General features: G+C 39.2%; 1 protein-coding gene across 2 annotated transcripts in view; it reads right to left on the reverse strand.

The window, feature by feature from the left end:
• Nucleotides 1-27,757, reverse strand: part of LOC124144808 — a 159,038-nt gene that overhangs the window by 33,941 nt on the left and 97,340 nt on the right. For both annotated transcript variants that reach the window (XM_046514386.2, XM_046514394.2), the window contains one exon: nucleotides 14,882-14,998. In XM_046514386.2, the coding sequence (XP_046370342.2) occupies nucleotides 14,882-14,998 (117 nt within the window). The remainder of the gene's footprint in view (nucleotides 1-14,881; nucleotides 14,999-27,757) is intronic.

Below are 27,757 nucleotides of genomic sequence, written 5' to 3' on the forward strand. Positions count from 1 at the left end.
CAAGATGAAGCCATCCTCGTCTTTTCCCTTTTCACAGCAAGACATGTTAATCTCAACTGGAGCTTGGAGGGTAGCGCAGACAGAACATCATTGTGATTGAATTTGTTTGATGTTTTATTCACATGTATTTGCGAGGTGAGAAGTCTAGTCTTTGATCTGCCCTGTGTACCTATGACATGTGACACTTGGTCTTCCCTCAGTAATCAATCTTTATTCTATACGAATATGAAGTAACACATTCTGCTATGCCTCATATAGTGGCTTGTATAGATGGTTGTGTTAATGTGATCACAGTTGAAAAGTCATCATGGATTAATGGCTATAAATTCATTTACAAATATATGATATCATATGATAACACACCTTCAGGGTATGATAACACACCATCAGGGTATAATAACACACCATCAGGGTATGATAACACTCCATCAGGGTATGATAACACATCATCAGGTATGATAACACACCATCAGGGTATGATAACACACCATCAGGGTATAATAACACACCATCAGGGTATGATAACACATCATCAGGGTATGATAACACACCATCAGGATATAACACAATCAGGGTATGATAACACACCATCAGGGTATGATAACACACCATCAGGGTATAATAACACACCATCAGGGTATGATAACACATCATCAGGTATGATAACACACCATCAGGGTATGATAACACACCATCAGGGTATAATAACACACCATCAGGGTATGATAACACACCATCAGGGTATAATAACACACCATCAGGGTTTTGATAACACTCCATCAGGGTATGATAACACATTATCAGGTATGATAACACACCATCAGGGTATGATAACACACCATCAGGGTATAATAACACACCATCAGGGTATGATAACACATCATCAGGGTACGATAGCACACCATCAGGATATAACACAATCAGGGTATGATAACACACCATCAGGGTATGATAACACACCATCAGGGTATGATAACACACCATCAGGGTATGATAACATACCATCAGGGTATGATAACACATCATCAGGGTATGATAACACACCATCAGGGTATGATAACACCATCAGGGTATAATAACACACCATCAGGGTATGATAACACTCCATCAGGGTACGATAACACATCATCAGGTATGATAACACACCATCAGGGTAATGATAACACACTTTCAGGGTATAATAACACACCATCAGGGTATGACAACACATCATCAGGGTACGATAGCACACCATCAGGATATAACACAATCAGGGTATGATAACACACCATCAGGGTATGATAACACAATCAGGGTATGATAACATACCATCAGGGTATGATAACACATCATCAGGGTATGATAACACACCATCAGGGTATGATAACACATCATTGGGTATGATAACATCATCAGGGTATGATTACACATCATTGGGTATGATAACACTCCATCAGGGTATGAAAACACATCATCAGGGTATGATAACACATCATCAGGGTACGATAACACACCATTAGGGTATGATAACACACAATCAGGGTATGATAACACACCATCAGGGTACGATAAAACACCATTAGGGTATGAAAACACATCATCAGGGTATGATAACACACCATCAGGGTACGATAACACACCATTAGGGTATGATAACACACCATCAGGGTACGATAACACACCATCAGGGTACAATAACACACCATGAAGGTACGATATCACATCATCAGGGTATGATAACACTCCATCAGATTCTGGTGCTTGGGACTTATGATTTAAACTTTTGATGTTATTACCGAATACCGTAGGTGCTTGGAACAAATTATGGTTACCACCGTTAATTAAAATCCTTCTTTGGACATTAATGATTAAAAATTACCTTCTCTGATACATTTGTCCATTGTATATCATATATGGGATTACTTTTAAAAATGTGAAGTTCAGTATAGTTGTGTCTTCTGGGGGCTTTTTTCAGCTAATGTTATGTCATGACCCTCTTAATCTTTCAGTGTCAAAATTGGGGTTGTGACAAGGACTACTTGACTTTCATTCTTAATTATGAACACTACTTTCGTTCAAATCCATATTTTAATCATTTCACTTCCATCATCCACGGTTTACTTGTGCCAAATCCACCCAAATAGGCTGTCCTAGTTTCTCATACAGACCCAGAAGCAAAATTTACCATTCTCTGGCAAGTACAGATTGGAAAATGAAGAGATGCTACAGGGGCATGTTTCTATTATATATAACGAGAAACCTTAAAATAGTTTCATTTCAGAAAGTCCAAAGTCTTCCTTAACATGGATGTAATTTCAACTTTTTGACACAACCACTGGCTTTAAGGGTAAGCGTGTGTAATCCACTTGTAATGCATCTATCATGTTGGACATAATCACCCCAGAATGAATGGCCATAGAGGAGGTGCTTCATCACTGCATCAACAAATCCATGGAGCCTTGACTCACTTGTGTACACTTTCAAGCCATGATATCCAACACGGCAGCCATCTAGTACACAGGGTAACGAGAAATAAAATCCAAATTAACACCGAAAACCTTAACACTTCTGCTTGAATCAATCAGTTAATAACCCAGCACGATTGTATTTTCAACACAAAGTCTTTGAACTATTCTTGGCATGCAGTTTAAATTTATCAATATCGAGGAACTGTTCCTGTAGAACCCTGGGAGGATTGTCAAGATCCTGTTGACTGGGGCACGAGATGATCAGAGTTGTAAGAAGCATCGTCTTGAATTTACATCCCCAGCTAAGGTCATGCAGTTGTTACAATTCAAATTACCTCTCTCCTGCAATAAATTACAGCACATTGAATTATCACTGCCTTGTGTTGAGGGGTTACCCAAATGTAGGACCTGAGTGAAATATTCAATTTCACCGGACGAGGAGTAGGTGAAAATAGGATATCCCGTGTTGTGGGCAGGAATTTGGTTGCATTATTGCGGTGAACGATGTCACTGATTTCGTGTTGGTGTCTACAGTTTTTTTGTGTTACTGATTAAATAAGCAGTCTGTGAAGTTATTATGGCTCAGTTAGATATTTATAAGACTTAACTTCAATATTTTTTTGTGTTTATGGAAAAAGAAATGTGGAAACTAGTGTGTGGTCTTTGTGTAAATCTGCTACATGGATTCACACTGGTTTTTACTCTATTTTGATGAATTCTGAATATAGTAGGGGCATTGGTGTCGCCTAGTAGTTAATGCGTTTGCTTGTCCTGCTAAAGTCCCGGGTTCGATTCCCAACCAATGCGTGAAGCCTATTTCTGGTGACCCACTCCATGACACTACAGGAAAATTACTAAAAGCGGCGTAAAAACATACTCACTCACTCACTCTAAATAGAGTAGACAAATCCTAAACTGCATTCTAAATCATCAACCACACCTACCTTAATTACATAGCTGCAGTGAAGGCAGAACATAAAAACAAGACTAAAAGGTACAACCTAAATAATGTCAGTCACTGATACACACTAACCATTCCTAAATTGATAAGGCTTGTTTAACACAACATACCATGAAGCCTTGTTAAGTAAAAGAGAGTAACATCACGGATCAACCACAGATGTAATTAGGTCCATACGCTGCTCTTATACCATTGTATCAACATGCACTAAAAACTGTCTAAAGGAGATCTGTGGGCAGGTATCAGGTAACTCCTACACCTGCATGTCTGAGTAACATCTGTATGTCCTATGTATACATGTATCTGCATGTCTGTGTAAAATCTGTATGTCATATGTATATATGTATCTGTATGTCTGTGTAAAATATGTATGTCCTATGTATACATGTATCTGCATGTCTGTGTAAAATCTGTATGTCATATGTATATATGTATCTGTATGTTTGTGTAAAATCTTTATGTCCTATGTAAACATGTATCTGTATGTCTGCATAGTTGTATGTCTGTGTAACATCGGTATGTCCTATGTATACATGTATCTGCATGTCTGTGTAAAATCTGTATGTCATATGTATATATGTATCTGTATGTCTGTGTAAAATCTTTATGTCCTATGTAAACATGTATCTGTATGTCTGCATAGTTGTATGTCTGTGTAAAATCTGTATGTCCTATGTATACATGTATCTGCATGTCTGTGTAAAATCTGTATGTCATATGTATATATGTATCTGTATGTCTGTGTAAAATCTTTATGTCCTATGTAAACATGTATCTGTATGTCTGCATAGCTGTATGTCTGTGTAAAATCTGTATGTCCTATGTATACATGTATCTGCATGTCTGTGTAAAATCTGTATGTCATATGTATATATGTATCTGTATGTCTGTGTAAAATCTTTATGTCCTATGTAAACATGTATCTGTATGTCTGCATAGTTGTATGTCTGTGTAAAATCTGTATGTCTGTGTAAAATCTGTATGTCTATAATGTACCTGTATGTCTGTGTAATATCATATGCACAGTTTCTTTTGGTGCCTAGTATAGTTGTGGAGATTCCAGGGGGGAACAGGTCCACAGCACCCTACACTTATCTTAAAGAGTCAACTCAAATGAGGATTGGGCCGTGACAATGTGAGACCAGGTTTTTATGTGTCATCATACCCTAAGGACAGATCGTTGTTCATGCTATCATCCACTAGTTTACGTGACTCTTACCTGAAAGCAATTTGCTCAGGAGTCAGCGAGACTGGTTTCTCACAACTTTAGCTTCATGTGAGAAGTGCACAGTGGGAGACAACAGGAACGGGACTCCGATATTGTACCCATGTTTGGGGTTGAACCCAGGATGTCGGCTTTATGAGCGAACCTGAACCACTACACCAGCCCACCAGCCCACCATCCCATCAGCCAATGTTATACGGGGACATGTTCCACAATCAGATTTAAGCAGTAGGACTATCATAAGTCCCTCCTAGTACGTTGATGCATTGTACAAGCTCCATGATAAATAATCACCGACAGGAATACAAAGAACTGATAAGCCAGACTTTTATTTGCCTGGTTTACAGATTTTGAAAATAAAACTTTTGGTCAGTAAAAGGACAAAAAATAAAAAGACATAAATGCATTGTACAGGATTGTTTTAATCATCTTAAAGTCATATAAATTTTTTTTTGGATATAAGCAATCTTTACCATTCACTGGTATAATAAAAACTCTTGTTATTCTGATTTATTTTGTTCTGAATTTTCAAATTCTATGATCAGCTGATCCATAAACTGACTATAATAAATAAATAAATAAATAAATAAATAAATAGATAAATAGATAAATAGATAAATAAATAAATAAATAAATAAATGAAAGGTGTTATAATTAGATCATGCCATGAACAACAATCCTTGCACTAAACATTCCATGATAACAATAAACATTTGTGGTCAGGTTATACCAGTAAACAGTTTCCAGTAATCTACGTAGCAATCTTTCTACACTGACGGAGAACATGTCCGCAGTCACGTAGCAGGATGCACAACTTTGAGTAAACAGCTCCTAGTAAACAACCCAACTGCGATTGATACACGCAGCAGGCAGTCAGGTTAAGTAGTGTCACAGACATTCACAGTCTGGAGGACACAATGACCAGACCCAGTCACCTACAGCTCTGTGACCAGCCGTCCAGCCATTCAGTCAACTGAAGTATGTTATGTCTGGTGTTTGCTGAATAGGCTGGGGGTACAAATAAACAGGCCACCATTATAGGCAAGGGTCCCATGAATTCATCCAGCTTGGCTGCCGTCCTGTAGTCATTGGTATATTAAATCTGAAATTATATATGGGACTGTGCATCCCATCCCAGTATATTCCAATGACATATGATCACCCGTTATCTGTATCTATGTCATAACTTGGGGTTAGTTGCTGAATGATGTTTTTCAGCACAGTCAGCAAATATTTCAACTTTTTTATATGATGTGTATATGAAGTCACTGGGAGTTACAGCCAGTTTGGCTCCAAATAAAAACGATGAATTGCAAAATAACTCAAAATTTGGAACAGTCAAATAAATGTCAATATGGTACACAGCAATGATGTCAACTTGTACACAAAACAACATGATAGTTTCTAAAACAACTTTTTTCAGTGATGGGAATAAAAATAACAAAAAGCAGATATTGTTGGTACAGGATATTCAATGCTGTGTCCTGCATTGACATTTAATAGACTATTCTCGATTTTGAGTTATTTTGCAATTCATTGTTCTCAATTGGAACAAATTGTTGGCACGGGTGGCCCAGTCGTCTAAGGCGCCGCTATTTGCTGTGCAGAGTTGCGTCCCTTGGGCACGCCAGAAACCTATGATTGTCGGTTCGAATCCCGGTTCGCCCCGATTATGTTTCTAGGTTAGTCAGCACCATATCCGTGCTCGCTCATCTGAGACCTACATCACTTCGGGCTTTCCTCCCACATAAAGCTGACACGCCGCAATATAACTGGAATACTGTTAAAAGTGGCGTTAAACCCAACACACTCACTCACTCATTTGGAGCCAAACAGACTGTAGTACCGAATGATGTTTTTCAGCCCAGTCAGCAATATTTCAACTCTGTTATTCTGCTTTAAACAGTATTTCAGTTACCGTATTTGACGTAATAAGCGCCCAGGGTGCTCTCAAAATTAGAAATGAGGTGGCTCTTATTAGAATATTATTTTGGCGGAAAAAACAGAGTTGAAAGATAAATTTCGTGGTTTATGCTGACAGTCTGAACTGTTTATATACAACAGATATATTTTTCCAGAATTTAATTGCCCATAATCAAGGGTGCATATAACACACGAGTGCATATTATACACGAATAAATAAGTCTTGTGTACATTGACCAATCGGAAGGGGTGCTAATTGGGATTGTTCACTAGCCAATATATTAGGAAATATCGCCGTGGGCGCTTATTAGAGCGGGGCGCTTATTACGTCGAATACAGTATGTCCCCCAGTACAGTGTCCCAATCATGTGGGAGAAACACCCTGAGTGGTTCAGGTCTTTAATGTTTAGCACTCTGGACAAACTCCGGAGAATGGGTACAGTGCTGACAAACTTATAGAAATGATTACAGGTTTCAAGCACACCTTAAGGATGCAACTCTGCATGGGGATTTGTGGCACCACAATTCGCAGTGCATATCTAGAGTTGCCTCCCTTAGATGAAGCAAGGATCAGATGATCACTGGTTCAAAATGCCCCAATTGTTATCTTCAGTCTGTCAACATTATACCTGGACTTGTGGGTTTCATGGCTAAATGTCTACTTGGGCTTTCTTCCGTCAAGCTGAAATTCCACACTATAACTGAAATATTGTATTAAGCAGTGTTAAACCCAATCACATACTTATTCACTCTTTGGTTTGGAAATTAGACACCTGACTGGAATATGATCCCTTTGTGAAACAGGTCCAATATCAGTATGCTAGGGAATATAAGCTACATCTCTTGTGCTGTTCTATTGCTCATGGTACCAAGCACCATGCTGCCATTAACTTCCTTGAGTATTCCCACAGCCAATCTAATTGATTTCTTCTGTGGGCAATACAACCAGAAATTTGGCCTGGAATTACCTAGGGATAGACTATCAAGTCATAAAATTGGTCTCGAGACCCAAAATCTGTGCCGTTTGTTCGAATGGAACAATTTAATTGTCTCTCTTTTTCTTTGGGGCAAAATGAAGACTTGTCAAAAAGATTTCACTGGGTGTAGTTTTTTTTGTGGCCTCCAAAGTAAGGTCATATTAAGCTCAGGAAGTAGAAGACTTATTGACATTTGACCTTGAATTTGGAAAATATCAGAGGTTTCAAATCACAATAACAACCCTCTGATTAAAACAGCTGATTCGATGACTACATGAGCACTTAAAAATATCATATTAATGGAATGTAGGAAAGTACTTATTTCTGAGGCGTGTGGGCACTTCAAATTAGTGACATGAACAAATGTGCATTACAACATGCAGATTTACAGTTCTCACACAATTCCAAGTATATTTGGCAACTATTTCAATTTTAGAGACAAGTGAGAACTTAAAACCTTTCTGCTCCTCTATCTGACTGTGCCATCACATCTAAGGTGTGACACAATTGAACACTATGAGGTCATAATTAAGTTTAGAATTAAAATTCACAAGGTTCCCATTAATTTACATGGAGTGTCCACTTTCTGTAAGCTTGCACAGTAGCCATGCTAAACTTTTAAAATGGCTCATACATCTGATTCAATAAAAAAACAACATCTCATTAAAATCAGATGTTGCCACAGTGCTTTTTACTGCAACACAAAGGTCTGAGGACATCCGACTGCAGGCCATATCAGAATGGCCTTTCATCCAACCAATCAGAGCATCGCTAACAAGGTCACGAAATTGAAAATCCAAACATGTCTTCTAATCACGCAATCTTGAAAAAGTTAAAACAGGGCATTCTTAACAACAGATACGGGCTATATGACTGATTTCCTCTATATCATCATCTTTCTTTTGCTTCAAAGGGACAAACATTTAATACAGAAAAGACTTTCCATAACCCTTGAGAAGGACTGACATACAATCTCGGCCATCTTTGAGACATTCCAGAATTTTTTTTGGTCCAGCTTACAAGATTTGAATAGAGAAATATTTTTCAACCAGTCTGAAATAGAAATTTTCAGTTTTAAACTAATGCCGTAAAGCTCAAGAAAGCTGCCTTCTGACTGGCTAATGCAAACTTTATTGGGATGTCCTCAGATCTTTGTGAAGCAGTAGCGAGCACAAGGACCTGACATTAATGAGCCAGATCTGTAAACCATGTAATAAAAACATATAATCCCTATGTCATGGCTCAGGTGTTAATCTGCTCGCTCACCATGGAGAAGATCTGAATTAATTTATTTCTCCACATGATTTTTCAATGTGTGAAGTCTTTTCCCCTTTTTACCTGCTTGGGTGTGGGTGAATCATTGATGTGAATTAATTTCTCCACATGATTTTTCAATGTGTGAAGTCTTTTCCCCTTTTCACCTGCTGGGGTGTGGGTGAATCATTGGCAAGAGCAGCTTCACCAGCCCCCACCCCGTGAAGATCCGGGTTGAAGGGATCCTTAGCATCCAATGCTTGTCCTAAGAGGCAACTATTAGGATCGGGTGGTCAGGCTAGTCGACTTGGTTGATGAATGTCATCGTATCCCAATTGTGCAGATCGATTCTCATGATGTCAATAACTGGACTGTCTGGTCCAGACTTGATTATTTACAGCCTGCCGTTATATAGCTGGAATATTGCTGAGTGGGCACTAAACAACAACAAAAAAAAACACTCACTTGTGCACTTGCTCACTCAGTCAGGATTATTATCATTGTTTCCATAATCTGGGTATTTTCTGAAAAGATTGCTGCAGGTTTCCTGAAAGTGATTATCTATCAGGAAACATAAAACCATAAATCTATTACCCAGTGCATGCATAATCGTTATATCTTTCCCGAAACACAACAGTTCTGCAGAGAAGGTAAGGCAATGTACTTGATTGATGATGTAAAGAGGACAGCAATAATAGCCTTATAAAATCTTGTGACTGACACATTGATTTGGGGCCTCCATTACCTGCACAGAGTCTGTCTCCTTCACAGTATCCTCTTAATAACTTACAAGCAAGCTCTATTGATGCTCGAAGTTGAGGACATTTACATCAGATTTATTGCAGAGAGGAGGCAAGTCATGTCTAACTTTGTTATGGCACCAAGGGAAAGCTTTTCTTCTGGAAATGACAGTGATATTCATGTTCCATAGTTCTCAGAGTCGCAGGAATTCTGCTAATGGTGCTATTCAGTCCCCCAGTGCCTAATCCTTTGGAGAAGTTTACATATGTCTGCATCAGAAGTGCTATCCTTTTGTGTCAAACTTGGCGATCTCACAAAACGTGCACATTTTCTGAAATGTTCTGACAGTTGCATCAAATGTCTTGACGGCAACTGAAATAAAGATGAAACTTAAAATATCTCTTTCAATCCGAATAAAAAACAACAACACAACATTACATCGTCATATATGCAGCAAGCTCTTGTAGAGACTGTAGCCAGGGAACTTCTAAATCTTCACACACAAGAAACAAGAATAATAATTGCTATCTTGTATGTGTTTGTTTCTATTCCTGCTGTTCAATACACTATTATTGTCCTAGCATTAAGGAACCAACATTTTGATATTCTGGGATGGTCGGGGGTCAAAAAGCACCCGCACCCCCACCCCAAGAATATTAACTTGGTCAGTTCCTTAGAATTTCAAGAGCAGGCGCTTGGTGTGACTACTTCGCTAAAACTTCCAAAAAAGAATAATCTCAGACAAGAAATTTAAGACATGACATTTGCCATCATTCTTGTTGCGCAACACATCATGGCTTTCTGACAGCTATGATCAGTTATCATTTCCTTGAATTCTATCAAAGCCATTTATAAAATCTTTACAAGCAGCCTTAGAGAGCAGACATTTGACACAAATGACGAATTCTGGTTTAATACCATGCAAACTGAGGCTCTGGTTGTCAACTGTGTTGTCTAAATTTCTTGTCAACCATGACAACTGTAGCAGTAAGAGCAGTTCCAAAACACCATGGCTGCTTTCCCTGGGATGATGTATGGAGCTGACATGACTCTTCTCATCTCCCATTTCCCTGTCATTTGCAATGCAAGAGCTGCGTGGAGCTGCATAATCTCTGATTATGCAGTCAATGACCTATGCACTGCTTGCTCATATATCATCAACGATGCTCTTCTGAAAATGCTGTCCAAAGAAATAATATGACAAAAACTGGTAAATCTATCTGCTTGATACACAAAAGTTATTTTTAAGCAGTCTAGAATAGATTGTGATAGCACCCAACAGAGACAGATATTGCAATTAGGAGAAATATACAAATAGTTGTGTTTCCGATAATCCAACCATCCAATCATTTCACTTGTAACCTTTCAATCCATGTCAGGTCCAGGGCTGTTTAGCTGAACTCAAGTATTTGGGGTAGAGGCTTACATCAAAAGGTGAGTGATTAGGGTTGAATGCCACTTTGAACTGTATTTCAGTTATGTCGGCTTGCTTCGTGAGTAAAGCACAGATTTTGAGGAGGCACAGGTTGCAGACGTTCACAACTTTGGTACAACCAACTGTATACAAGATTTGGTTGCATGTGCATATAAGTTCCGGCAGAAGAACTTTTACTTCAGACATTTGATCCTTTGAAGGTGCATATCGCATCAAGGTTGGGTTCCTATCACACTGTCAGTTGTTCCTGTCATACAGGAACTTTTACATACATATGTTCTACCTTGTGAAACTGGGGGGGGGGGGAGGGGGTTATTCACTGGTGACTGCCTTTTTGTTTAATTTACTTTACATAAACACAGTCATTTCATGGAATTCTTGTGCAGCAGTACTTCTGATTTCAATTGCATTTTTGGCTCTGCATTCTATCTGTTTCTGTCATAATTACATGTTTTCACATTTGCCTTTATCGTTAATTAACTATCAGGATTTGTTTTATGCTTTCCTTTTTCATCAAAATCCTTCATTTTTCTCTTAGATTATGTTTACTTGTACTGCAATTGTACAACATACAGGAACATCTCTCATAAACACACCAAAAAGTTTGTTCCTGCCAACTGGAACTTTTCACAACAAGGTCCAACATTTTCACTGCAATTTAAGGTATTTAATACTGATATTTTTTTCGGTCAGAACTAAATTTGGGTGGTACAAAAATATGCTTACACAACGAGCAGGGATTGTTCCTGAAAGACATAATCAGGGCAAATCTGTGATCAGAGCCTATCAGCATGGGAACGCTGTACTCTGGTAATGGAGTTGCCATCAGGAGAAGCTCTTCTATACAAATGTATATGTAAATATTTTGTCAAGTACTCTGTTTGCAAACAACACTTGTTTTTCAACAGTCATACTGATTGTGATTTGTCTCATTATAAAGAGAGATGTGACTTCATCAGAGCTGCTGACTTGAACACAAATTTAAGTTTTGATTTATTCATCTCTCGACATATCAGCAATGTCGTCTTACCTGGTAATAGTCTGTGTTGTATAATTCTGCCTTTTGGAACAACATACTCAACCTAAATAACATGCCAGTTATTTTCACTGATCCCCCATGGATCTTCCCTGGTTTATTGTCTGACCACACACGTTTATCTTCCAACAGTAAATTTTATTTATCACTCTAAACTTCTAACTATTAGCAGCCCATGCCGTCATGCACTGCAAACACATGTACATTGGACTATATAATTATCAACTACATCATGCAGTGTACTTCTTTCATTTTGGAGCCATATCAATTGGAAGGTTGAAGGCCATATCCATTGGAAGGTTGAAGGCCATATCCATTGGAAGGTTGAAGGCCATATGAATTGGTAGGTTTAAGGCCATATCCATTGGAAGTTTGAAGGCCATATCCATTGGAAGTTTGAAGGCCATATCCATTGGAAGGTTGAAGGCCATATCAATTGGAAGGTTGAAGGCCATATCCATTGGAAGTTTGAAGGCCATATCCATTGGTAGGCTTAAGGCCATATCCATTGGAAGTTTGAAGGCCATATCCATTGGAAGGTTGAAGGCCATATCAATTGGAAGGTTGAAGGCCATATCCATTGGAAGTTTGAAGGCCATATCCATTGGTAGGCTTAAGGCCATATCCATTGGAAGTTTGAAGGCCATATCAATTGGAAGGTTGAAGGCCATATCAATTGGAAGTTTGAAGGCCATATCCATTGGTAGGCTTAAGGCCATATCCATTGGAAGGTTGAAGGCCATATCCATTGGAAGGTTGAAGGCCATATCAATTGGAAGGTTGAAGGCCATATCAATTGGAAGTTTGAAGGCCATATCCATTGGTAGGCTTAAGGCCATATCCATTGGAAGTTTGAAGGCCATATCCATTGGAAGGTTGAAGGAAGGCCATATCCATTGGACATCTACTGGAAGCACAGGCATAATATAATTGTTAACCCTGTGACCTGTTCATGACACTTGTATACCCAGACTATCCCCTACATGCCAATCTGTGTGTGACCCGTGAAGATCCGGGTTATAGTAGGTCTTCAGCAACCCATTCTTGCCATAAAAGGCGACAATGCTTGTTGTAAGAAGCAACTAACGGGATTGGTTGGTCAGGATCGATGACTTGGTTGATGCATGTCATCGTATCACAATTGCGTGGATCGATGCTCATGATGTCAATCACTGGACTGTTTGGTCCAGACACGATTATTTACAGACCGCCGTCATATAGCAGGAATATTGTTGAGTGCGGCGTTAAACAACAAACAAACAAACAATATGTGTGTTAATAGGGTGGGGTAGCCAAGCGGTTGAAGCAGCTGCTTATCATGCTGAAAGCCCTGGTTCGATTCCCTACAAGTGTTCAAGTGATGAAGCCTGTTGCTGATGCCCTCTCTATTGCTGGAATATTGTTAGTCGATCCCTGTGTTTAAATCCAATGAATTTTCTCTCTGTTAGTGTTAATGACCTGGCCACTCCACATATCTGTCACTGTAGAAATAAGGACTTCTCCCCTATGGAGAGGCTTGGACATGGCTTGGACATCTGGCACAGAGATAGCTGGTATCTACACAGAGAGTCTCTAATCTTATTCAATACAAGCCTGGCAGTAAGGAGGTGCATGGGATTGGATCAGGTCACTACAGGACTACCGTCTTATTGTCTGAATAGGCAATCAGACACTATACAATGTTTACACAGGCTTGACCAGCTTCTGTCCCAAGAGACAGGGCACCAGTCTGGGGGATAATTGCTGTATCGAGGAGTCATAAACGACACAATTTTCTTAATAAACATGACCATGACAGTCATGAGGAGTCATAAACGACACAATTTTCTTAATAAACATGACCAGGGCAGAAGACTGTGGGATAATTGCTGGATCCATGACAGTCACGAGGAGTCATAAACAACACAATTGTCTTAATAAACATGACCAGGGCAGAGTCAGTGGGATAATTGCTGGATCTATGACAGTCACGAGGAGTCATAAACGACACAATTTTCTTAATAAACATGACCATGACAGTCACGAGGAGTCATAAACGACACAATATTCTTAATAAACATGACCAGGGCAGAAGACTGTGGGATAATTGCTGGATCCATGACAGTCACGAGGAGTCATAAACGACACAATATTCTTAATAAACATGACCATGACAGTCACGAGGAGTCATAAACAACACAATATTCTTAATAAACATTATATAATGAACATTGTAACAAACTGGGTAGCATATTGTTTGGATGAGAATATGTCATTACTGATATATAGAGCTAGAACAGGGGCATACAAAGGGTGTTGGTAAGTCCAAACAAGTTATGGCTACCCAAGTTTGCCAGTTAAAATATGTGTTAAATAAACTAAAATACAAACAACAAAGATTCAAGTCCTCTACAATATCTTAAAAACATTTATGCTAAGTTCAGACTACTGCAGTGATCATGTATTTAGTAACTTCATGCATACTGATAGATATGTTTTGGAAATTCTAGCACAGAGGCCCGAAGAAAGAATGGAACCCTGGCTAAACGAAAAACATTATGAGATGACAATAATTTAATATTTATATTAATTCGTTCCAAATCCAAGAACAGATACCACTTGTATCAATATGACGAGCCTATATCATCCTAACACATCCACTGATGGTATAAAATGCTACAGGAGTCAATTCCTCCTGGGAAGATTATCGTACGGAAATGTAATATAACTTATAGATCTGCTGCAATCCATTTAAGCTGAATGTAACACCAAGGTTGTCACATACATATGTAGTAGATTACTAAATCATCAAAGAAACAAAGAGGGAATTACAGAGGAGAATTGGATCTTGATAGGCTCCCTAAGCAGTCTGCTGAGAGGGAGACAATGTTCTGTAAACTCACGGGTTTGAGGGCTGTTCCGGCAGACAAGTTCTCCCCCTGTTTCGGGCATGAGGCTGTTCCTATCATCTCCCTCATCTTCTTGTAAGGAGGATATTACATTCTTTTTCTGTGCCATTTCTGTAAATGAAATGAACAAGACTGTAAATGACAAAAACATGTGTAACCAATTGAGCAAGAAATCAATTCAGATTTTAACTCCACTGGAGGAATGTGTTGGGATGAATGGCTCCCTTGACACTGACATGTGACCTGTCAACTAATTCCATTGCCACCAGTTGAGCTAATAACCATCAGTCCTCATGAAATAGTGATAATGCCATGTCTTCTAAAATTTATTACAAAGCTTCAAGGGTTCCTCAAAATGTTCACATTTTAATCAAAGTCATAAAATGCATAGCTGGAATATTTGAATGAACAAGATGAGACGTAACATGGAAGATTAATTACAGTCATTGATTGAACTTTCTATCCCCCTCTCTCGTAACATCCTCTCAATATAACATCAGTGAAATGTCGATAAAGGCAAAGCCTTGAATCAGTGTAGACATGCAGGAAACTAACACTACCTTGCCCACTGTGAAGATCCAAATTAGGATTGGTCTTCAGCAACCATCCTTGTCATAAGAGGCGATTAAGACGATTAGGTGATTAGGCTCGTTGACTTGGTTGATGCCTGTGATCATTTCCCAATTGTGTGAGTGAGTGAGTGAGTGAGGTTTTACGCCGCTTTTAGCAATATTCCAGCAATATCATGGCGGGCGACACCAAAAATGGGCTTCACACATTGTACCCATGTCGGGAATTGAACCCGGGTCTTTGGTGTGAGCAAACGCTTTAACCACTAGGCTACCCAACCGCCCCCCCAATTGTGTGGATCCATGTTATTTTTCAATCACTGAATTGTCTAGATTAGCACTTAAATTACAAACTGCCATCACGTAGCTGGAATATTGCTGAGTGCGGCCTTAAACAATGAACAAACAAACACTACCTTGCAAAAGGTTTAAACCGAGACCTGGATTTAAAAAATGATTTGACATTTAAAAAAAAAACATTATGCAAAATTTTACTTTTTGGAACGAGTGATTTTTATATAAAATTTCTTTAAATACCAAGTCAGCAATTTTCACCTGTCTGGTCCAGACAAGTGGCAGACAGCATCAGCATCCATTCATGTCCCTGGTACGATGACACACTATCAGCCAGGTGATACATTGTAACCACAGATTCGTCATTAGTTATCTAGGTCACAAGCACTGAGGAACTTACTGGAGACCGGTCAAGAAACCCGAACTCCTTTTGTAACAGTGTTATATTTGTATGTAGTTAGAAACTGCACTCATCACTATTTCCAGGTGTATGTATGTAATGGTAGCCTGTATATACCTGAGTCTAGACTAGTGATTGATAACATGAGCATTGATCCACACCCTCAGGGTATGATGACAAGCTATCAACCACCCAACCAAACCCAGGAAGTCAACTCTTAAATGCTACAAGCATAGGTTACTGGGGATCAAAGCTAACCCAGAATCACCAGAAGAGTTAGAAATAGCAGTGGAGAACTAAAAGGATTTGGACAGTAGACCATAGATGGACAGTTGATCGACAATTTCTTTCATACTCCAGGTGAGCTACATCTCAAGGCATGTCGTTATAGGGTGCACGTGATCCTATTTGCATACCAGCTTAATAATTCACACATCCTTATGGTAATACACTCAAACCTCTTCAAAATGTCATCAGGACTCAGAGTTTTATTATCTCGCTGCATGACAGAAAGAAATTATCGGAACCTACTGATGGCATGAAATGAGATCCAAGAACTCATAATGGCGTATAAAAAAAGCATGCACAAAACGGTGTCATCCGTTTCAAACATTCACCAATGTCGACCACTGAGATGCATCATTTACTTCCTAAATACTTTGTCTGTGATGCAGCAGATGCTCTGGGATGATATTCTGTGAGAACCGTTTATCACATCTCAAACAGAAGATGGGCAAAAAGGGAAGTTTTTTTATTCTCTAATAGTGTACCACTCCATTTCTGATAGGGATATTTTAATCTTTCCAGGATAAACAAAACTGATTCTCATAATATGTCAAGCGTATGATTAAATAGAACGACATATCGGAGTATCCCAATCAAACATTGAGTAGTATATCATAACTGTTTCAACTTATTACTCATGAACTGATTATGTAGCATTAAATGTCCATATGGTTGCCACAGATGATATAACCAGGTGATGCTGGTATCATGGAATTTATCGCACATAGATGTTGAACTATAGCCTAGTTTACATGCACAACTTTGCCCCATGGGGTATTTCACACCCAGGGGTAAATACACCCCATAAGGGTATGAAATTTGTTCCACTTATCGAGTTGGGGTATTTAACCCCCTGGGGTAAATTCTAAAAACATGTTTGTACTTCAAAATTTACCTCATAGGGTAAAAGTGTAAACCAGGCTTATGTCATCCCAACTGTGGGATCAAAGACAATCCAGTGATTAATATCATGAGCATCGTGCCACTCAATTGGGATCGATGACATGCATCAACCAAGTCAGCGAGCCTGAGATAAAGGTCTGTACCCTTAATGAGGAAATGCTTTGCTGAGCAGATGCACACAGAATTATGTTGGAAAGATGTGTTGATGTCTTTTTAGGATGAGGTGAAATGGAGTTTATTGACACATTCAATATCATTAAACTTCTATAGCAACATGCATACATGTGTGCGGCTGCATGTTCTAGTCGAGATGTATGCCGGTTTTATAGTGCTAGCCCACTGAGATACCCTTCTCAGACACGGTATACTGACTCCGAGCCGACCAGTGCTTCTTTTTTCCATGACAGGCAGGGCAACAACAAGTACCAGGCAGATTATCTTTCCACTATACGACGAAGATGGTTTGTACTTTTAAGACTTCCACTTTTAGTGAGTTCCCTGAAGTATGATCTGTACATGTCATAGAGTGATCTTCAAACTGTATGAAAGTCAGTGCTTGCAATAATATTTCGTTTTCATGTGTTTATTCAATATTTTTCTCTAAAAGCGTTTTTTCAACTTTCTGAAAATGTTACATACATTTCAGTAATATATTTACTGTATTCACCGTATTAAGCACCCTGTTCCTACAAGCGCCCCGACCAACTGCTAGACCAATTTGTAAGTAGTCCTTATAGGCGCAGGGCAGTTGGGCAGCCTAGTGGTTAAAGCATTCGTTCGTCATGTCGAACACCCGGGTTCAATTCCCGAGATGGGTACCATGTGTGAAGCCCATTTCTGGTGTCTGCCGTGATATTGCTGGAATATGCAATAAGCGGCGTAAAACCATCATACTCACTCACCTCCATAATAGGCGCCCCAGTATCAGAACAAACATTTACTTGACAGTGTATATTTTCTTGTGTACATTACACATTTATTACAGCAGCACAGAAGGGGCTTATAATTGCCTTGCAATATCAAAAAGGTTTTACTTTGAACAACATTTGAACTACATTTGTTCACAACTGCTCAATCGCTTTAAACAAATTTAACTTGTGTATGGTTTTAATAAGTGCATCCCTTTGTCAATTTGTCTTTTTTACAGCGAATACGGTTTATATATATTTCCAACACTGAAACTTCGAGTCCATTTTTTTTATATTGGAGAAGGCATTACACAAACTGAAAAAAGAAGTACTTTTCACACAAGTTAACATGCCATCATTATTGTACAGATTTATAACTCAGTGGTTTAAAGATGCCATGCACATTTGCAACCACATCCCCAGAATGTATTACTCCATCGGATAAACTATATGATCAACCATGTTTGAGACTGTATTCCTGAAGGCAATATTAATCACAGCGTGACAATGATATATCACATTAATGTTGCAGCAACTAGATGTTTTATCAATGGAAATGTGTTTGGAAAGTAGTATCGACTGGAGGATGAAGCCACCATTGAGGCCCCAGACTCTTCATGAAAACGTGATGAATGATAGTTTGTCCAGACTATCTCCCTCATGACTGATTATATGGTTTTGTGTTTGGGGGATTATAAATCACAGCCAGTTGGGGGTATCATCTGAGGAAGAAGTCATTTGTTGTTGAAGAATGGTTTTAATACCAGATATTTTTTTTACATTAAAAACAGACTCATTGCGGTTATTCCAAGATGTCTGATAGTTGTAACCTAAAACAGATACGAACTTATCGGGCTTTTTTAATGGTGAAACATGATTTCTTTTAATAGGGTATGTTCCTAGTTCAGAGATTGTTTTTATGTTGAGTCAGCAATATGTTATGTCCAGCAGTAAGTATAGGTTTGAGCATGCAAACCAGGAGTTGCAGTGCAAACCATGGATGTGTGTGGGTCAGCGCCCTCTCAAAGGCAATATTAGACTAACACTTAGTCTCTATATTCTATCTATCAATATTTTATGAAAAATACAGATGTTAAATTATCTGAATATAATAAAATATACAGTCCAGAGACTCCATTTTGAGAAACTGAAACGGCAGTAAATCTAACTGTTTGCCTGGCACTACAGCTCTATCAGACTAAAGCTATAAGGTCACATATAGTTGATACTAAGTTTGGTGCCATGACACATAATCAGCCAGGTGATGCATGGTTACCAACCAATCCCCAGTTTACGTGGCTCTCACAGCAAACATGGATTACAGGGGACCTGCTCCACCATATGTCCTAAGTGTGCTTCTGGCCATGCTAAGAGGCTGATCATTGTTAGAAACAATATTTTGCCAAAATTCACCAAAAGGAAGAGCAAAGATCTTTTACAGTGGATTTGTAGCAAGAACAGATTTCATGCCATGATACATTGGCGCCATGTCTGATTATGTATTGACACACAAACACATTTTGAAAAGAAATGAATGGCCTTAACACATCTTCAGAATTTCAGCTATAAATACATAAACATGGATGGATGTAACGGGAAGTTCTGAAGATGGGGGGATGATTATATACTGCTTCACTGTGTGTTCCTCAAGTTTGCCCATTTTCCAGAGGTCATAGGGCGGTCGGGTAGCCTAGTGGTTTAAGCGTTTCGCTCGTCACGCCGAAGACCCGGGTTTGATTCCCGACATGGGTACATATATCGTGATATTACTGGCATATTACTAAAAGCGGCGTAAAACTATACTCACTCACTCACCCCAGAGGTCACATACCCCTGCATATTTTACTGACTCAACCGACTCAGGTTTTTCATGCAATGTCCACAACAAAATATTTCACTATAATGCAATTCCCTCTATATAAGGCTCAGAAGTTATCAATCATCCCTCATAAGTACAGAAGCACTCTAGTCTGGCAACAGAAGACATGTGTTGCACAGTAGCCTAGCAAGAAATTCCTTCCCTTGAAGATATGCGTTATCTTATAGTATTCTAACAATAGAAGATGTGTTATGCTTAGCATATTGCAACAGGCCACATGGCATGTTGGGGTACACAGGGAGCTTACCAAGCAAATTAAACAATGTGTATAGTCTTATTGGAAAAGGGTAAGTGTGAGTGTGTTGATGTAAAAACTGCTTTCAACAATAGTTCCTTGGCTTTACATATAGTTTCTTGGCTTCACATAGATTCTCAGCCTCACTTAAGTTTCTTGGCTTCACACAGTTTCTTGGCTTCACACAGTTTCTTGGCTTTACATTTAGTTTCTTGGCTTCACACACAGTTTCTTGGGTTCACATAGTTTCTTGGCTTCACACATAGTTCCTTGGCTTTACATATAGTTTCTTGGCTTCACATAGTTTCTCAGCCTCACTTAAGTTTCTTGGCTTCACACATAGTTTCTTGGCTTCACACAGTTTCTTGATTTCACACAGTTTCTTGGCTTCACACACAGTTTCCTGACTTCACACATGGTATCTTGGCTTCCTGCATAGTTTCTTGGCTTCACACACAGTTTCCTGGCTTCACATAGTTTCTTGGCTTCACACACAGTTTCCTCACTTCACACATGGTATCTTGGCTTCCTGCATAGTTTCTTGGCTTCACACACAGTTTCCTGGCTTCACATAGTTTCTTGATTTCACATAGTTTCTTGGCTTCACACACAGTTTCCTCACTTCACACATGGTATCTTGGCTTCCTGCATAGTTTCTTGGCTTCACACAAAGTTTCTTGGTTTCACTCACAGTTTCTTGGCTTCACATAGTTTCTTGATTTCACATAGTTTCTTGGCTTCACACACAGTTTCTTGGCTTCACATAGTTTCTTGGCTTCACACACAGTTTCTTGGCTTCACATAGTTTCTTGATTTCACATAGTTTCTTGGCTTCACACACAGTTTCTTGGCTTCACATAGTTTCTTGATTTCACATAGTTTCTTGATTTCACATAGCTTCATGGCTTCACACGCTACTCAAGTGTTGTATCAAACTTGGTCGATATAATGACACATATTGATGCCGAGGATCAGTCAACAGAAGGTTAGCAGTTTGGCTGGAGAAGATATTTGGAATTTGAACCAGGCCTTCACATACTTCATTGATCAGACGTACCTCATACATGTGGACAGTTTTATTTCTACCTTGACACCCATAGTGGCTGATTGCTCCAACTATCAATATCGACTTGGCCAAACCATATTTCTAGCAGTGAGGAACCTACTCCCAATACTCAGAGCTAAACCTGATAACAAAAATCAATGTTCTAAAGAGGCACTCCAGCATGGCACTGCATCCGTGGGTTCCTCCAGACATGGAATCGGAGTTTCCTGTAGAGGCGATCTGGGAGTAAGTAAGCCTAATTCAACACTTTAATGTCTCTTACGCCTTCATGCAAAGGTCCATAATGCAGAAACAAAACTAATTAGATTTTTTTCTTTTTCTTTTACCTGTACCTTTGAGTGAGGCAATTTCAAAAATGAAATAAAAAGATTGGGTTCTCATGTTTTAATCTTGGGAGTAAGTTGTTCCAAATTCAATCATTTGAATTCCACTTTTCCTCCAGTAAATGTACATTGATTGAAATTTACTGATCAGTATAAACCAAACAAACATTTTAAATTGATGTTATTTTTTTTTTTTAAATTATAAAATAAAAAATAAAATAATAATTCCACGTAGATATTGAGACCATTCAAAACCACAAAACAGTTGTAAAATATACAGGTTACAAGCCAAAAATAAGGACTTAGGAGCTACCAAAAATAGACTCTGCAATTTTGTCCAACAGCCAAACATCATGTAACTGTGCCCTGGAACACTCTTGGCATGTTTAGTTTTGTCACTCCTGAGCCAGATTTAAAAATAAACCTATTCAAAAGCTCTACTCAATTAAAAATTTATGCTGCCTGTAATGCTGTCTATGTAAATGAATTAACCCTAAGTAGATAAGATAGTCGTTATCATGTTCTACTTACTGTAATAGATTCACAGAAATGTCTTGTTTATGATACATCTAACTCATTGTAGCTGCTCGTACATTGTACCTGTTCAGATTTGTTTTTTGGCTTAGGCTTTTTCGTAGTTCAAGCCAGCTGATCCCTGATTACAAAGTCTCCATGAATCAATGACACACTGAATAGTAATCGTGACACAACAAAACAATGTATGTAAACAGTATAAATGTAATGATTCTAAAAAGACGAAATTAACTCTTTGTGTTGTAATATATATTGTATGAAATCACGAAATTTGAGATAGTTGTTTTCGCAGTAATCGAATTACGTTGAACAGATGCGTAAAACGTTGCGTGGGATCTGTCCGTAATCCACAAGAAGACATCCTGAACCTCTTACATCTCATGCAAATCTTCCCTCCCCTGTTATCAGCAGCTGCCCTGGCTTAACACACAATCCCTTCCCCCACCGACATAGGTGCCTCTTGTAAGCAATGGACAACAATATGAACATTTAATTACACTGGCAAGTCTTGGAAATCCTGGGATCTGTTGTTCTGTCCTTGTACAAGAACAACTACCCTGACTCAAGAAGCACCCATAAAACACTTCATACAGAGTTATCTACCTTGTTTGATGATTCACTTACACAGACTTTAGAACAATGTTTCATTTTGACACTAAAATATATGTGAAATGAAAGATCCTAGGGTACCTCCATCACAAAAAACAGGGGTGGGAGGGATTAAGGGGGGTGGAGGGATGAGGAAGGGCAATTCAAGCATGAAATCACTGCAAAAGTTTGTGAATAACTATTAGTTGGGTGAGTGAGTGAGTTTGTTTTAAAACAGTGAGTGAGTGAGTGAGTTGGGTATTCAGTATTCCAGTTATATCGCGGCGTGTCAGCTTAATGTGGGAGGAAAGCCCGAAGTGATGCAGGTCTCAGACGTTTACCACTTCGGTGAAACCCACGAGCACGGGTATGGTGCTGACAAACCTAGAAACATAATCTGGGCGAACCGGGATTCGAACCCACAATCATAGGTTTCTGGCGTGCCCAAGGGATGCAACTCTGCACAGCTAATCGTGGCGCCTTAGACGACTGGGCCACCCTTCCCGTTTTAAAACAGACCCAATAGATAGTTAAAGGCCATCCGACCCAATGTACGAAGCTTATCCTGTTGAGAAGACAAGTAGGAACAACAGTCCCTGTGGACCGGCAAATAAAGTACCTTATAAATCACTTTTGTTGAACAAAACATCGGCAATATTCAAATAAGTATATCTTTGGAATGAACTCAGCTCGTCTGTTGTCATCAGGATTTCCTGTTGTCTATTTTCAGTGCAAGGAAATAATATGTTGCTTTGCTTCGAAGTTAAATAACTATTTGTAGTGGCTTAGTTTTGAATCAAAGTGAAATATTCAGAAAACAAAGAGAAAATTTACATTGAACTTTGTGTGAATGGCGTGTAGTTCTAAATAAGTTACTTCAGAAATGACTTCCCTGAATTTGTCAGCTACGAAAGTACACTGCATTGAAATTGAAAGAATTAAAACCAGGCAATTTTCATATGATTTTTATCTGTTCAAAGTTGGAACTGACAAAAATTGGGTGGGACTGGTAATTTTTATAGTTGCCAGTCCAGTGGTACTGTCAGTTTCAAAAGCCAGCAGGAACGCTGTTAACACGATGCCGACATTTGATGACTGACAGAGCCTCTGTATAATAATAACCACATATTGGCTTAGGAATTAAAGCAGTCATTGCCTTGTAGAACAGGACCCTGAACACGAGGTAACACTGCTCAAACTGTACCTGGGTAAAGTCGATAGTCATCTCCACTACCACCTCTGGCCTAGTGGACAGAGTGTCTGCCTGCCTGGGGAGAGGATGGTTGGTCCTTCAACCCCCTACCCGCATCATACCAAAAAACCTTAAAAGATTGTACTTGTTGCTATCCTGTCTGGCTGTCGGCATTAATGCTCTCAATGTTACTGTGGAATGAAGCACCAACTGTTTGAAATCAACCACCCTCTTTACATCGCCTTATGCTATAACAATTCAGCAGGCTAAAGGTTAAGGGGCCTAAACAAGGACTGGTCAGCTCAGTCAGTGTACTGTGCCTGAGTGGGGTATCCATGTCAAGCTGCAGCATGGTATCCCAGTGGTATCACTACAAAACCAGCATTAGCCTCGGTTAGTTGCTCTGTCCATGGTGTCTTGCATGTGTGAATAAAGTGTCAGCTGCCTGACTATCAAAGCTGTCTTTTGCATGCTTCACCGACTGAGCTAATCCTCTTTCTTTGTACTCGGTTACATCTCTAGTAACCTCATTGTCTGACAATGTAATACTGTCATTTCCAGACATGCTCCGTAGTTTTGATGTGATCGTCTCATCATAAGTCACCTCTGCTTTCCCTATCCATACCACCATGTTCAGATGGGACTACATACAACAAATACCATATTCGACGTAATAAGCGCCCCGCTCTAATAAGCGCCCACGGCTAATTTGCTAATATATTGGCAAGTGAGCAATCCTAATTAGCACCCCTTCCGATTGATCAATATACACAAGACTTATTTATTCGTGTATAATACGCACTCATGTGTAATATGCACCCTTAATTATGGGCAATTAAATTCTGGAAAAATATATATGTTGTATATAAACATTTCAGGCTGTCAGCATAAACCACAAAATTTATCTTTCAACCCTATTTTTCACCAAAATAATATTCTAATAAGAGCCCCTTATTTCTAATTTTGAGAGCGCCTTGGGCGCTTATTACGTCGAATACGGTACAATCAATGTAAACACAGTTATAGTTATCTGTGGTTTTGTTATCTGAGTAAAGGAGAGCCATTCAGGCCAACTAGAACTTCATAACCCTAGAAATTACTCATACAGTAAACTAGGTTCATAACGAACACGCTCATAATGAGATGAGGTGAAATTGGGTTTAACGTCGCGTCCAAGATTATTGCACTTATATAGCGACATGCATGCACGTGTGTTTGTATGTGTGGCTGCTTGTACTAGACCGGACTGATGCCGATTAATAGTGCTAGCCCACTGAGATACCATGCCGCAGTTTAACATGAATACCCCACTCAGACAAAGTATACTGACTCCGAGCCGACCAGTCCTTGCTTTAACCCCTTAATGCCGAGCGCCAGACAGGGTAACAACAAGTATCATCTTTTAACGTCTTTTGGTATGACGCGGCCGGGGATCGAACCCCGGACGTTCGCTCTCCGGGCGGACACTCTACCACTAGACCACAGAGGCGGTCACGCTCATAATGAACTAACCGATACAAGAAACTGTGTGTTAGGTCCTGGACATTTGCTGTATATTTTAGTTGAAATACTTGAAACGAACTACGTTTATAACAAACTAAAATTAGTGGTCCCTTTGAGTTGGTTATAACTGTAGTTTACTGTATTCTGAAAGTACCACATTTGAGCATAAGAATAATGTGTCTAAAAACAGCGTTGTGCACATACAAAGTTGCATTTTCCAGATATAGATTCTCATTACATGTATTGAACACTGAAACAGGAAGATCTATCAAAACTGGAAGAACTGTAGACTGAGTGAAGTCCCTAATGTATAGCTTATAGAAGTCGAGTACCACTCTGTTTTCGTATGCCCATTTTATCAAGGATGGTTTACCTAGCTCCGTCTATGCACCAATCTCCAAACATACTTAAGTTTAAATGAAGTAATGTTGTCTGTAAATTCCAATGTATAACTGTCCTTTACAGCTTATAATTCATGCAATGAAGTTTAGAAATGATAAGACATGAACAAAAACTAAACAATATTTTTGTACATCTACTATCAACACATATTTGTACTCCAGGCCCTTCCAGGCCTTTAAGATTTCAGCAACAAAGACTTGACCATAAGAATAAGAATTAGACATTTTCATTTTAAGAATCGTATGTTCTGGACTAGTATGACATAGAGCTTACGTTGACATCTCTCACAGTGCGTAGTTGCGAGTTTTTCACACACCATTTTCTTATAAGCAAGTCAGGATATGTGGGTAGTGAGTGAGTATGGTTTTACAATGCTTTTAGCAATATTCCAGCAATATCACAGAAGGACACCGGAAAATGGGTTTCACACATTGTACCCAAGTGAGGAATCAAACCCAGGCCTTCGCCATGATGAACAAAAATGGATGTGTGTAAAGAGACATATGGGGAAAATTCATCTTGGATCACAGACTCCTTATAGTAAAAGACTTTCTCTAAAGTGCTGAAAATCGTCCTTCTACATTAATTTCAGATATACCTCTGAATCCCATCATGTCATAAATCCTGAGAATGCTAATTGTCAGCCATAGCTTTAAGTTTTCCATAATTTTAAAAGTTACATTTCCAGCTGGCCTCAAAACACCTTTATCCTATTATGTCCTTCGTTTGCCGAAAGGTTTTCCAGGATTTTCCAGAGAAATGGGTGTTGATGATGGTTATTGATTTCTGCTTTGCCAGGTCGCCTTGTCCTGGGGTAGGAAACAGTCTGATGCCTAAAGCCAATAAACTGACTTCAGATGATGGTGACAAAACTCAAAGGAGGATGTCCGTGGCATGTTCCGTCTCTTCGTGAATCGGCAGTTGTTGAACTAATAGACATGTCCTCTCCGGCAAACAATCTCTGCCTTTCTGTATGCCATATAATGGCAACCATTTTAAATTATATATTATTTCAGCTTGTTTGTCTAGAATGTATATTTTATACCACTATATTTGATTTAAGTCTTTGAAAGGCATTTAGAAGGGATACACATAAGGAAGAGAATTTATGGATGTCAGCTTCTTTATTATGAAGAACACAATGTTTCGGAGTAGATGTTTACTCCTTCATCAGGTAAATGAATGCCATGAGACAGAGAGCATATATATATATGTACATAAAAGGAGTGAGTGAGTGAGTATGGTTTTACACCGCTTTTAGTAATATTCCCGCAATATCATGGCGGGGGACACCAGAAATGGGCTTCACACATTGTACCCATGTTGGGAATCGAACCCGGGTCTTCGGCGTGACGAGCGAACGCTTTAACCACTAGGCTACCTGACCGCCCCTTACATGAAAGGACAACATGTAGACAGGACTTTGGTGGCTTCCCACATGATGTATGGCCTGTTAACAAACTCGACCTGAAATCCGCTATTTCCGAACACATCTCAAAGAACCCAAACCACAACATCATGTGGGAAGCCACCAAAGTCTTGTCTACCAACAACAACTGGCGACAAAGAAAACTATAAGAAGCCATTGATATCAGGAGACACCAGACAGCCATGAACCGTGACCAGGGAACCTATCTGCCTAGTGCTTGGGACTTAATGCTTTGATCTTGGTTGGTGCTTATTAAGTAGCTGGCTTCCACTTGCCCATTGCTATTGCCATTCTTTCACCTATCAGTGCTCCTCCGGCCCCCTGTTTGCCCATTGTCCATTTCCTATTACCTATCAATGA

The sequence above is a fragment of the Haliotis rufescens genome, unplaced genomic scaffold (genome assembly GCF_023055435.1).
Source record: "Haliotis rufescens isolate VD_foot unplaced genomic scaffold, xgHalRufe1.0.p SCAF_3, whole genome shotgun sequence".
In the NCBI taxonomy this organism is placed as follows: domain Eukaryota; kingdom Metazoa; phylum Mollusca; class Gastropoda; order Lepetellida; family Haliotidae; genus Haliotis; species Haliotis rufescens.